Source organism: Pelecanus crispus, chromosome 19 (assembly GCF_030463565.1).
Source record: "Pelecanus crispus isolate bPelCri1 chromosome 19, bPelCri1.pri, whole genome shotgun sequence".
NCBI lineage: Eukaryota > Metazoa > Chordata > Aves > Pelecaniformes > Pelecanidae > Pelecanus > Pelecanus crispus.
In genome coordinates this window covers 2,068,835-2,082,150 of record NC_134661.1, presented here as the reverse complement: position 1 = coordinate 2,082,150, position 13,316 = coordinate 2,068,835, and the positions used below count along the sequence as shown (strand labels likewise).

Genomic DNA, 13,316 nt, shown 5'->3' with positions numbered 1-13,316 from the left:
ACGGCACCCAACCAACCAAGAGAGATGAAATCTGAATGCTGACCCGGGTATCAATCTCGCTTCGGAAGCTTTGGTCTTTACACGGGGCCAAAGCAACCCTACGAGTCTGAACTCCTGCCTAAAACTGCTGAAGCTGGGCCCATCCCTAAGAGAAGTAAGTGCTGCTTACACGATGAAGTGGTGCTATCAGAGCTCCCCGTTTCTTAGCCGTCCCTCATCTGAGACCAGACCAAGTACTCCGTCCATTTGCACTACTTTAAACGGCGAGCGAACACACTGAACCCTCCAACACAGTCGTACCACTACACATTTGCCTCCCGCAGCGTGAAAGGAGCCCTGGCCTTCTCCTTTACTCGCCAGGAGCTGTCCCAGGTTTCTAGACACGGTTTTCTCTGGAAACACGTTCAGGCCTCCGTCACTATCTGTGGGAAGGCTTATGCACACACCGCCGAGGGACGAGTTGTCACCACTCACACGGGATGTCTTTTGTTCCACCGTGGCCCATGATGGCTGATTCCCAAAGGCACAAAGTGACCAATCTTTAGACTTTTACACAAGGTCTACATATATATATATATATATTTATATATATATGTACACACACACAATTACATACATATTTAAATATATATATACATATATATATTTGGTTTTGGTTTTTCTCTTTTATCTTTTTTTTTGCTTTTGTTTTTTCCCCTTTCCCTCCTTGCTTTCCGTTTTAACTTAATGGCGTAGTCTCCTCTGGGGAGGGCTCTGGTATATGTTCTGGAGACTTCTCTGTCTCCAAAGACACTTCTGGCTTCTCCTCTGTCAATTTAGGCTCCTCGGGGGCTTGAGATCCCTCCAGCTCCTGACTCTGAGCCTGGCTGTTCATTTTCTCTTCTGCTTCGATTTCCTCCGAGGTGGGAATGGAGTTCTTCTTTGGACGGCCTTTGGGCTTCGTTGGAGCCTCCTGTCCACCCTTCAGCACCTGGAGCGGAGAGATGAACCGTCACGATCAATCTGAACCCTGCTGCTGTGAGACATCCTTTAGAGAAGGATGAAACTCAGCTTTGTCCTCAAAGTTAATCCATGACTCGGGCCCCATTTCAGTCTCACAGAAATGCCCTGCACTCATGGAGTGAGCTCACCCGTTATCTCATATAAATAAAATGAAATGCAAACATTACCAGCAGGGACACCCAAAACTCCGGAGGCCCAAAAGCAACCCATGCACACACACCTCAACACTACAGACAGAGAAGATTCTATGCAGAATTCAGTTCCTTTCCTGAGTCTTGGCTTTAGTCAAAGCCCAAGTAAGAACAGTCATAAACCTTAGCCAGGATTCCTCTGCCTGCCTTTCCTCCAGCCTCTCTGGCTTCTGAAATAGCCTTTTTTTTTTTTTTTTGTAACACCCACATTAAAATACATGAGACCCCTCTCATCTATGTAAAAGATGGGAATCGGCAAAACACGTTCCTATGTTTAATACCCTTTCCCTTCACAGCATCACTGCAGCAACAAGACACTTCCAAACAAAGATCTGTATCCAAGCTAATCCCAGATTTGTTTTAAGTGGCAGTAATTTCTGCAGCTGTCACATACATTCAAAGATACAGTCTAAAACTGCATCTCCTCTCCCAGATCAGAATACATAAACATCTCCACTGGAGAATGTCATAGCATCATGGTTCCCACCAGGATTCATCGGACAGTTGTCCTTTTTAAAAGCATTTTAACTGGAAAAGGGCCATGAAGCTGAGAGTAAGTGAAAGAGATGAAAGGAAGATACAAAAAGCAAGCATTAATTAAATTAGCTCTCAAAACTGCAATGGTTTCCATGGAGCAATACAATCTTTTTTGTCTATGCACATAGCCAATCCCACAAGCATTAAGATGACAGGAATGCCAAAAACGCAGAGGGAGATATTTTGGTTCTTCCCTCTGTTCTGTTCTAATTTCTTTCATCCCTTTGCCTTGCACACATCCTACTGCCTATGGTCCCTCTAGCCCACCACATGCGTTGCAGTGTAAACTTTTTTAAAAAAGAGTATGTTTCTAAGAAAAGCGATCAAGAAAAAAATAAAATTTGGTATAAATAGACACAGGTCACTGACACTACACTCAGCTTCCAAATCTGTCCTTTTGAAATCAGTTTGTAAGGACCATGGAGAAATGGTATCAAACCACTTACCATTTTCTTCCACTTCATCCTACGGTTCTGGTACCACGTCTTCACCTGGAGCTGAGTCAGCCCCAACGACTGGGCTAAGTCAAGCCTGGGAGACAAGACAGACATTGGAATGAGTTCACGGAGGAGGAGAAGAGCTCAGATGCCAGGCGCAGCCAAGCCAACACTGTAAGAGCATGCAACAGTGGGACCGCCAGAAAACATGGCTATTTGTGTTTTGAGAAAAGGTCAGACAAAAGGGGTAAAGCTCTGTGAATTTAGGATGTAAAAATAGATGCTCTTATGGAAGAAGCAAGAATATTCAGGCGTTTGCAGGCTATTGGTTCTCTTTTCTCCTCTGTGACTGCTGGACAAACAAGCAAGCTGGAAGTCGCAGAAGTTTGCCTGCCCTCTTTGAAACACAAGCCTGCTGTACTCCAACTGCTGACACTCCACGGTTGTATATGGAGCAGGGAGCCACCGGTACACAGCATCCCTGAAAAACAGGTCTATGGTGTCTGAGCAAACATGTAAGAACCAAGACAGGCAGCATCAGTCTGCCTTTGAAAGTGCTACTCTTTGTATCATATTTCTTCTTCACTACCTACATAATGGGGATAATAATACTTTCTCGTTTCTCACAGAGTAGTAGTACATCTAAATCTATTAATTTCTTATGCATTCTGCTATTATAGGCAATTTAGGCTTATAAATGAATTTATTATTTGCGTGTTTAGCTTAAGGGTATATGTGGCAGACAGCCCATAATCCTGATTCATCCTCCACAAATCTCCAACCTGTGCAAGTTCATCTGAAACCATTCATTATTTCTATATTAAAACCCAGGATATGAAGCAAATGCAGTTCAGAGTAACTCTTTATCCTTCCCCACAGGTGGTAGCACCCTGCATCTGGCAGCGTTGTAATGGAGTTGCTCAACGGACGGAGTTGGAAATCCTCAACAACACTGGGCAAGTGCCCCACAGAGTCACACAAGTCCTGCAGGTGGGACAGCTCAAACTCAGAGTCACATTCCAAGGTGTTCTGGGTTGTGTGAACTTTTTGGAAAATATTTCCCCGCCTTTGGATGGGGAAACACATTTGTCAAGGCCAAGTTTTTCATAGTAAACTTTTTGTTTCAGCTGGGCTCCTAGGGCAGTCAGACTCACTCTTACATTTACAAACACCTACGTACCCTACACCGGCTCTCCGTGCTCAAACGCACGCTCACGGATTCATGCTTTCCCCCCACTTTGGATGCACTCCCGACCTACAGGCTTGGCTTGCCTGCTGCCTATGCCACTACATAACGTCTGCGAGATATCCCATTGACTTAAAGATACTATCGCTGTTATTTGAGGAGCAGAATCTAGCAGAGCCATTATCCCGTTGTACTGCACTCCCTTACTACTAATAAACCAAGTGCTTCAGTCGCCCTCCACGCGGTACAATCTTGTCTCCAGGCCAAAATCTGTGGGAGTGAATGCTGATCGCAACCCACTGCTTTGCCATCACGTTTCCAGCCATGAGGTGACAGAAAAACACTGCTTAGCTAACTTTTGCCTCAGTGCACATGTCTTATCACACTCTGATTACCTACAACCAGTTACCACCTCTTGCCACACACGTTAGTGTAACCAGCATTGCCTAGAAACCCGAGGAAACAAACAGAGGGGAAGTGGTACACAGGAATCGCTCGTCAGCCTCAAACACATACAAGGCCAAGGAACAGTCATACCACAAAATTAACAGCCTCGAGTGCTTCATCAGCAGTGTCAACCGTCTGGTTATGTGAAGCTGTGAGGAGCCAGCACAGGAGCCTTAGGAACTCTGAAACTGTATGAGACAGCCTGGCCGTGCCCATGACATTTGGTCTAGCTGCGATCCTTGGCTTTGGTGACAGGCAGCATGAGCCTAGAATGCCAATCTTCAAAACCAATTTAAATATTGGGACGCTGCCATCTCTAGAGTTCAAGGTCTGGTGTACCTTTCAAACCCTCTCTAGGTGTACAGGTATGAATAGGAATTGGACAGGTCTTTTTCCTGTAATTTAAATTTGTAGAGTAGGATTCAAAGCCTTTACAAGAGAGAAAACCTCTCCTTAGTTTACTTTGTCCATTTGGTACCCAGCAGTCACTAAGAACTTGCCTTTTCCTTCGCAAAGACAATGGATTTGCCTGTACCTTCACAGGGGCAAGGCCGCCTTCAAGCCTATGCAACCCACTGGTCTCAGGCTGACAGACAGGCCACCACCTTCTCCTTGAGCTGCTACCCAAGTTTGCTAGATGAAAGCTAGTTCAGCAGCCAGCAGAAGCTACAGCCAACCTCTCAGCTGCCACAGCCATCCGCCACCAGATCCCAGGAGGGGACAGGCTCCACCTTTTTTCAAGTGTGCAGCCAGAATGGGAAAGACAGAGGGCCTTCTGCTCTGTATCATGCCTATCTCTGAGCCTGGACACCTACTAGAATACATACATCACCACATGGCATTTCCACTGATATAATCTATTCGTGTCACCTTTGATCCCAGGAAAAGTTAGCCTTGAAATTGAATCTGGTCATCTGCCCGTGTCCTTGGACAATGGCAGGGGCATCTCTGTGGAGCGAGAAGGCAGCACACTACAGCCAGGGAGCGTTGGGTACAGGAACAGCCGAGCAGGGCTAGAGCAGCCCTTTTGCTCATTCCTCTTCCTAGGGTAAGAGACTGACCTACCTGTCAGGGGTAGACAGATACTTCTGCTTCTGGAATTTCTTCTCCAAGCCCATCAGCTGGAGCTCCGTGAAGATGGTCCTACTCCGGCGTGGCTTTTTTAACCGAGGCGTGGGCTGCTCTGCCTCCGACTCGCTGCTGGCATGGGTCTCACTGGCAGGTGTCTCTGCGCTCGAAGTCCCCGAGGAGGGCTGGGCTGGCAGCACGCGGGAGCTGGTGGCAGCTGGGACGAGGTGAGGGACCACGGAGGGCTGCCTGGTGATGACGGAGATGAGAGGATACGCCCTCAGAGAAGGGGACCCTGGCAGGGAAGGAAGGACAAAGGCCAGGTCAGTGGCAATATGGTTAAGCAACGGGAGCACTGGAGGGAGTAAGGAGAGCGGAATACCTTCCCTGGCTTGTTAAATTCACTTGTTAAATGACCACAAGCAAGTCAATTCCCCTCTCTGGACCTGTTCCTTCTCCCACATTGCATGTGTTTAGCTTTCCTTGGGCTGGGAGTCTTGATGTGTGTTTCCCTAGCACAAGGAAAGGAGGGCCTGCGTTTCCATTGCCCCCCCTTTTTTTTTAGGAGCTATTATAATACACGCCACTGAAGTCATCTGTCTAATTACCACAAGAGATTAAACTCGGCAAACGATGAAATCTCTCCGCATTCATGCAACTCTGCTTCTCTATGGACACTAGGACAGGGTTCACTTGAGCTAGTCACCTTTTACAGGCAACAGACAATGGAGTCCAAGTCACAATTCTTCGCATCCTCTAGTAGCTAGCTGAAGGAGTCAGATGAATCACATTTTCATCCTCCGCGGTCTATACTGACCCCCGTTGACTACACAGGCAGATGAGGACGAATAGATTGGAAGCAGAGTTCTTCACCAACTCTTAACTCCACATCTTACACCAACTAGTTGATACCAGCCCTAAAAAAAAAAAATCCCACAGTTCTGCTCCAATCATTCAGGTCAGGGCCAGTCTGGGATGGCAAATCTAAACATTCCCAAACACTAGAGGAAGTTCTGATTCACATCAGACTGCCTGAATTTACAGCTATAGACAGATTTCTGTTCAGCCTTAGCCCCAGGAATCAAACGTTCCTTTAAAATTCGGGCAGGGAAACAGGGCTGCATATGGGAAACATACACTCGTTGCAAGACAGCACTCTCTACAACTTTGCAACCAACATTCACAGTCTTGGGCAAGTCACTTTCTTGCTCCGCACCTGTTTACCTAATTTGCAAAATGGAAACAATCCTCCTTACCTACTTCACTGGTGGTAAAACATGGATTAAAGTTTAATGTACGCAAAGTATTCTGAGATCTTTAGATAAATGGTCCTGCAGAAAGGAACATACGACACCAGCAGGCCTGATTGTGAAACTCTTAATATGAATCACCACTAATGAAAATAATGATCTGTAGACCTCAATGAGTCTATTTTGGTGAGTAACTCGTCACAGTGGAAGAAAGGAGTTGCCAGCCTGGCCTGTTAATGACCTGTATTCCTTACCCTCCTCCCCCGAGTGAAGAGTTGCAATCGCATAAATCAGGTCCCAGGTAAGCTGCAGTGCACAGGGTACATCAAAGAATCCTGCAACTTGTTGATCATCGCTTCTCTCCATAACCACTACAAGTTGTGCAAAATGCAGCCACTTACAAAGCAAGCTTGGAAAACTATTGCCAAAACACTGTAAATCCCAACAGACTGGGATTTACGCAAGACTGTGACTACAGACTGGGGTTTAGGCAGACTGGGACATCTCTGCAACACTAAAAAAATCAGAATATTTCCATTAAATTTAAATTATTCCACTTAAACCACCCAGGAAGTACTGGAGAAATGAGATCAGAATTGCCAAGCCAACCTTTAGCTTGAGTAAAGCGTTATCTACCTTTTCTTTCTGTGCATTTTTTTCAGCTGAAGACTGTGTTGATCTACAGCATCACCAAGTAACCTGGCAGAAATTCTGCCTCAATTTACAACTTCAGTGGCTGTTCAAAGATCATAAGTTTGGACAGACCATGCTGTCCTTTGCTTTACACTAATTCTGCCCTCATTCTTATTTATGTACCCACTGACACCAGCCAGCCTACACAGAAGGTAAAACACATCCTGCTCCCATAGTCTCTATCCTCCACGCCAGTACCCGCTACAGTTAAGTTTCTGCCATCGCGGGATAGAAAAAGCAACGCCGACCCACCAATGGAACAGAATGCTTCCTCTGTTTCAGCCAAATTTGCCAAAAGGAGTCAGCCCCTCTACCCTTCTTGAAGGGCACCTCCATTGCAAGAGTCCTACGCAGGAACGCTGAAGCCACCTGCACCGTAAGAGATGTTCCTGGGTGAGCGATGAGGTGCGTTGGTGGTCTGCATCTGGCAGCAGTCCTGGGTTTGGCCCTTCTGCACTACTGCTGTCGTTCACACAGGCCGTAAGAGAAAGACTTCGCAGATGCCAGTCCCAACCTGCTCTGAGTAAGGAGACTGAAAACCGATGCCCAAGCTTACACGCCATAAAGGAGCTGATCCAGCCTTATTATATACCCTTATCCTGCTGTTAGGGGGTCCCGGTTCAAACCTTCCCATCACACAGCTCCTGCTCCCCTGCAGGTTCATTTGCCGAGCCTTATCTCGCAGCCTGAAACTCCACTCCTGTCCTTGCACATGGGTGGCTTTTGGCACCAGATCACGGGTCAATTGATACTTTTACCCTTGTACCCCAGTATATTTCCAGCAGGGCTCTCCATAAACCACAAGATTACTACGGAGTAATAAATCACCAGAGCTCAGAAACCCCTGCAAGGCTCCAAGTGACTGAAACCTCTGGACAAAAGCATTTTTACAAGGAACAATCTTCAAGGGAGGTCAGCAAAAGGTATTTGATATCAGAGCAATCAGGGGTATTTGCTTTCCCATATGGCATGGTAGCAGCATGTGGGACTGCTTGGAGTTGGGGGAGGCTAGCTACAACGGTCCCAGAGCTTAAGATCTGCCTCCATCAAACAGAGGCAAGTCTCTTCAGGCTATTTTTCTAATAATCAGGTAGGATCAGGAATAAAAGAACCACTTTCCTCCTTCCAAGATCAGCAGCGAGAGCTTGGCTATTTTTGCAGGGTAAAACAGTAGCTGGTTATTAGAGAAGCAGATGACATTGGAGTTGTTCAGGTCCACGTATTCAAGTGCTGAGCACCTGAATGAGGGGATACATTTTCCAAAATGTTCAGCAGCCAGCAGCTGTGACCTGGCCAAATGCTCAGAAAAGCTCAGCACATGCTTATTTTTGGTGCCCACGTCAGGACATGTATTTACTTACGGCACTTCTGAAACCGCTGTTCTACTTCTGTGCAAGTAGTAGTTTGCAACTGCTGAGTTGCTTGGAGCTCCAGGTCGTGAACAGATTTGTGAGGCTGTTGACACCAAGTGTCTTATATTTGTTTATTATTTTGCTCATAAGAGAAGCCTTTGCTTATGGTTTGACACCAACAGTTGCGACAGTGCTTTTAGGAACCATCACAAATAATAAAAGCATCTGCTGATGTTCAGCCCAGCCGTATACAAATCTTCTCAGCTTTCTGCGCTCAGCTTGATGAGGACACAAGATGGTTAGGACACAGAGTAAGGACAGCATTTAGAGAAAGATGTGGGGTTCAAGGTTGCAGACATTTTCTGGGGGGAAAGATGCTGGCCAGAAAGTGGGCAATGCTTTCACAGCCAACTCTCCTTGCAGAGGGAGTAAACCAGAAATAGCTAAGCCTCTACATTGCACTAGCTAGCTTCTAGATCAGAAAAAAAAGAGAGCCTAAGTTCAGTGTCCTGTTCTGGATCTAGTTATCCCAAAGTTCAAAGGTAGCTGGAGTGGAGCCAGTCCGTTGTCTCTAGGTACACTATTAACATGACTCCCCTTAAACCATCCATACAGTTCTCACCCTGATAAAGCCTTGGCTTCCAAACACTATGAAATCTGAGGCTAGATCTAAATTTCACATCCCCCAGAGTTCAAAGGTATTTCTAGACTGACATGGTATTGTAAGAATGGAGTAATTTCTTAATCTTCAACAAATTAAATGCTGGCAAGCAGCTCTTGTCTGCTCAGCACTGTTGTGACATGCTCTGTCTCCCAAAATGGGAAGGAATGGAAATGAAGTGCTCTTCCTTTCCATACCTGCCTTTCAGAACAGTTTCAGCTGAGCCCGTATTTTCCTGCATTGTTGTCGGAGCACCTTTTCCAATCCTGACCCACTGGTCTTTTGCACTTGAAAACCAAAAAGCAGCTCGTATAAGCCAGAAAATGAGGAATTAGTTTGCTACCCTAGCAACACACCTCAAGCGTTTGATTGTCTCCACCTAAAACAATCAAGAGGCAGCTCAGTCCACAGTGAAGCCACCAGCGGTTTGGGACTCAGGAGGTCTCAATGCTCTTCATAGGGACAGTGGTCTCTTAGTATGTGGTTTTATACAGAAAAGTCCCAGGTTTATCTATGAGAATAGTCTTAGTCACCCCAAAGTCTAGGGTAGTCTCGGGCTCACTTTGCTGCTGAATAATTCTCCAATACTTGTATTAGTATAATTAGTATAATCCGTACTTCATACCGCGCACAACTGAGGGAGCACTACTTCAGCAACAGAAGTTTTCCTGTAGTTATTTTCTAAGCATTTGAATACTCTCAATTTCAAGCAGCAAGAAAGCTCTTATTTCTGTCCATCTCCATAAAGCTAACATCTGGCCACTCAGTTGCTAAAACTAACCAAGAGCTAAAAATAAAAAGAACATTGGATCTGCAGAGTGTTTTCTAAGGATCTGAAAACATTTTGCTTTGCTATTTAAATCAGGCCATGTTGGCAGCCGCTGTACAGGGAATAATAGGCCTGCCCCTTGGACAAGGCACTGACCACACCACCTTGAAATGAACTGGCTTACTCAAGCCACGCAGGTCTAGAAGAACCCCAAGCTCCTGTTTCTTAATTCTGTGTAAAATATTTCTCCTAGAAATGTATCACGATCTAACGTATCCAAAGATATTTCTTTCTCATTTGTTTTGCTTTTCAGCAGTAACACCAAGAAGGAGGACAGAGAATTCATCCCATTTTCTCCAGAAGGTTTCTGTCAAACATCAATTTTGACTAGCCAGAACAAGCCGACATCCCAGGCATAAATCTGCAGCAGCTTGGACTTTTACTCCCTCTTACCCCAGGTGTGAACACAAGGGGCAAAGCCGCAGGCCTCCCCACACCGGCTGCAGCTACGCTGGGTATTGGGAACGCTTGCTTTTCATCAGACCAACCTGAAGTCAGCTCCACTCATCTGCTGGGACATTTCTATTAAACTTTGTACAACCACCAGATACGACGCAATAGGTACATCACCACTAAAACAGATCACGTTGCAAAAGTTTTAATTAAAAATAAATACTTCAAACAAATCTTTTCCCCTTCTTTTTCCCCCTCCCCCTCCTCCCTGGCTTATTTTCAACCCCAGCAGACACAGACTGGAGGGAAGAGAAAAGGGAAAGCACTAATTAATTGCACTGTTTGACTGCCGGCAATGGCAGAACAGTTTTCCTCCTAGGCAAACTCAGCTAATTCTGTTTTGGAAAGAAAGAAAAAGGAAGGAAAGATTTATGGATCAGCTCCTCTTGGCAGGTCAGCCCTGCTCGGAGGCAGAATGAAATCTCACTCAGAATGGGCTGCAGTGAAAGGTAAATAATAAAAGAAAATGAACTTACGACTCAGGAAGGTCTGTAAATCTGCCATCTCCTGAGTGTCAAAACAAAAGGGAACCAAGAAGGAGTTGAGTTCATTTAGGAAAGAACTTCATTTTGCCAAAGGAGCAGGCAGCCTACTGAAAGGAAGAAGCAAGCCCTGAGTGAAGCAAAGAAGGCAAAAGCAGCAAGGAAACGTTGAGAATTAAGTTGAACCATACAGAGTTCATTTAGCAGGGACAGCGTTACACCCACTTTTTCCACCAAAAGATCCCCAAAGGCCGAGATTTGCCAGCCACGCCATTCCCACGGATCCTGGCTGGACTTTACCACCAGAGCCAGAGCTGAGCCTGGACCTCGTACAATCCAGAAACTCAGCGTGGCCCAGGAGCCAACTGGTTAAAGACAACAGCCAGATTTGTTTGTGCGTACCCCCCAGATTTGTGTGCACCCCGCTGCGTACCCCAGGACGCAGGATGTCCTCCCAGGTCAGTGTGGGCTCCTTTGCTTTGTGGTTGCTAGAGCTAGCCAAAGGCTGACCCCGGACCGAACACGACTCTCATGCAAGGGCTCTGCTCCTGCTCAGCTTCCTCAGCCAGCATGCAGCGCATGGACCTGCGGCATCTCTCGTCCATCAGAAACCCCACTGAGGGTCGCGAAGCAATTCTTGCTCTCAGGTTCGACCTTACCCCATCTGCTTTTGCTGACGTTGGATTTAAGCCTTCTCTGCTCCATCACACCAGTCTCAGGCACCGAGCAGCTCCCAGACATGGGGGCTTCCTCCGGCACGGCCTTGCCTCCCCTTTGCTGCTCCCCAGCACCCTGAGCATTGGCAAGCGTGGGATCAGTGTCTCCCCAGGCACCGCTGCCTGTCTTTCCTGGAAAGGCGACCTTCCCTCACCTGGCAGGGCTTGTCTCAGCCTACATTCAGCATTGCATCGTTGCATAGCCACGCTGTCGGCTCTCTTGCTGAGTGCACCTGTCACGAAAGCAATCACGCGCTCGGTCAAGGCAAGGCAGCAGGCAAGAGGCGGTGGGACGAGGAGCATGCACACAGACTCCCGCTCTGCCTGCGCCCTTGCCAGCAGAGCTGTACCCTCGAGCTGCCAAGTCTACCACCGACTAAGCACCACCCCAGCAAGGTTTCCTTCTCATCTCTTCCCTGTGCTTACGTTGTGTTGTTATGGGTGCTGCTAAACCAAGATACCTCGCTTTTTTGCAATTGCATTATATTATCCGATAACACACAAAAAACTTAAGCCACTGTGTAAGTAAAAAAACTGCACTCACCTACTCTTAAATGTTTTCCTTTAAGCTCTGCTTCATGATTATTAACTATCAGAAGGTAGCTTGCATCAGGTTCTTCCTGAGATCAATGCTGTGCTCCAGCAAGTGCCCTGATAAGGACGTAAAGGCGAAAGGAAAGAGAAGAGCAGCAATGGGCTGTGCATATATGAGGCAAATTCATTTCCCCTTAGGAACAAGCGCTTAGGAGAGGGCTGAAGGGAAGTAATCAGGTCTCCCAGCCTCCTTGCAAGTAGCCCAAGATCCAGTCCTCTCCTAGATGCCCTGCCCACTGGAGTGCTGTCATTAACACACATCTGAATTCCAAGTTAAAAAAAATGACCTGGGTGATGTTTACGCCGTGCAGCGTGGTGCTGTGCACAGATCCCTCAGCTATCTCTAGAATGGGAAGCAGCATAGCCATGCCGGGGTATGATTGCACCTGAGCTAATTATGGCCTGAAGAGAGGTGGGATAATTAGGTTGTGAACACTGCGTTGACAGCTTGGCAGTTTCCAAGACATGAGTCGGTGTATTTGCACGACGCAGCCCTTGCAACACGTTGACACAGCTGGTCTTTCAGAGCTAGCTACCCCTCTTGTATCCTCTCTTCATGGGCTGGGAGTCCAGGCATAGCCACGACATCTTCCTCAAGCCGTCCCCTGCACAAGTCAACTGAGCCTCAAGCCCAGAGGTGGTACCTAAGTATGGACTTAAATGTTTTTAGCAACCCTGTCAAACAAAGCTTGGCCAGAGAGGTGCTGACAGATAATTTGTCAGGAATCCCTTGCATCAACCAGTTCAGACGCTGATTCTCTTCTCATTCTTTCCAGTCTTACTGTAAGACAACCCTACAGAGCCTACCCCTCTTTGAATATTGAAATAGCTGGGAAACCTGCGTGCAATCCTCAGACCCTTTAGAAGTGCCAATTCTCAACGCTATAATCAGATCTTTCTGTGGCTACTGCATATTAAATAGGAATTCTGGAACTGGGAATGTTTAAGAATGCTCTTTGTTGCCATTCCTCTTCTGCAGCATCGTCAGCTAAGAGCTCGGTCACTTAACTGAGAGTTGGCACTGTTTCGGAAGAGGAGATTTTTCTTTATTTGTTTTTGTTGTTTCTTTTTCTACTAGCTCTCTTTTTCTTTGGTTACATGTGGAAGCCAGTTGTAGCTAAGCAAGAGCCAAAGCCTCTGCACGTGAGAAGAGGTGAAGGGCACTTCTGGGACATTTTGAAAGCTTCCAAAAATAGTCCCAAGACTCAGCCCAAATGCACAGAGCCAAAATTTCCATGGGAATCTTGAGTGTCACAGAGGCTACAGGAAAGCAGAGCAGTCAACCCTGAAAATCAACCCTGAAATCTAAGTGCAGAACTGGAGCACGAAGAGACACTGGTGGTGCTCCAAAACTGCACTCAGCAAGGTTCCCTGGAGCAAAGTCTAACTGTTCTTCATCGAAGGTTGCAGGTACAGTT

The 13,316-nt window shown here is 46.6% G+C and overlaps 1 protein-coding gene across 1 annotated transcript in view; it reads right to left on the bottom strand.

The window, feature by feature from the left end:
- Nucleotides 1-718: 718 nt before the first annotated feature.
- Nucleotides 719-13,316, bottom strand: part of BARX2 (BARX homeobox 2) — a 36,171-nt gene continuing 23,573 nt past the window's right edge. The window contains exons 2-4 of the mRNA XM_075723372.1: nt 4,866-5,163; nt 2,177-2,261; nt 719-970 (exon numbers count right to left, since the gene is read on the bottom strand). Of these exons, the coding sequence (XP_075579487.1) occupies nt 719-970; nt 2,177-2,261; nt 4,866-5,163 (635 nt within the window). The remainder of the gene's footprint in view (nt 971-2,176; nt 2,262-4,865; nt 5,164-13,316) is intronic.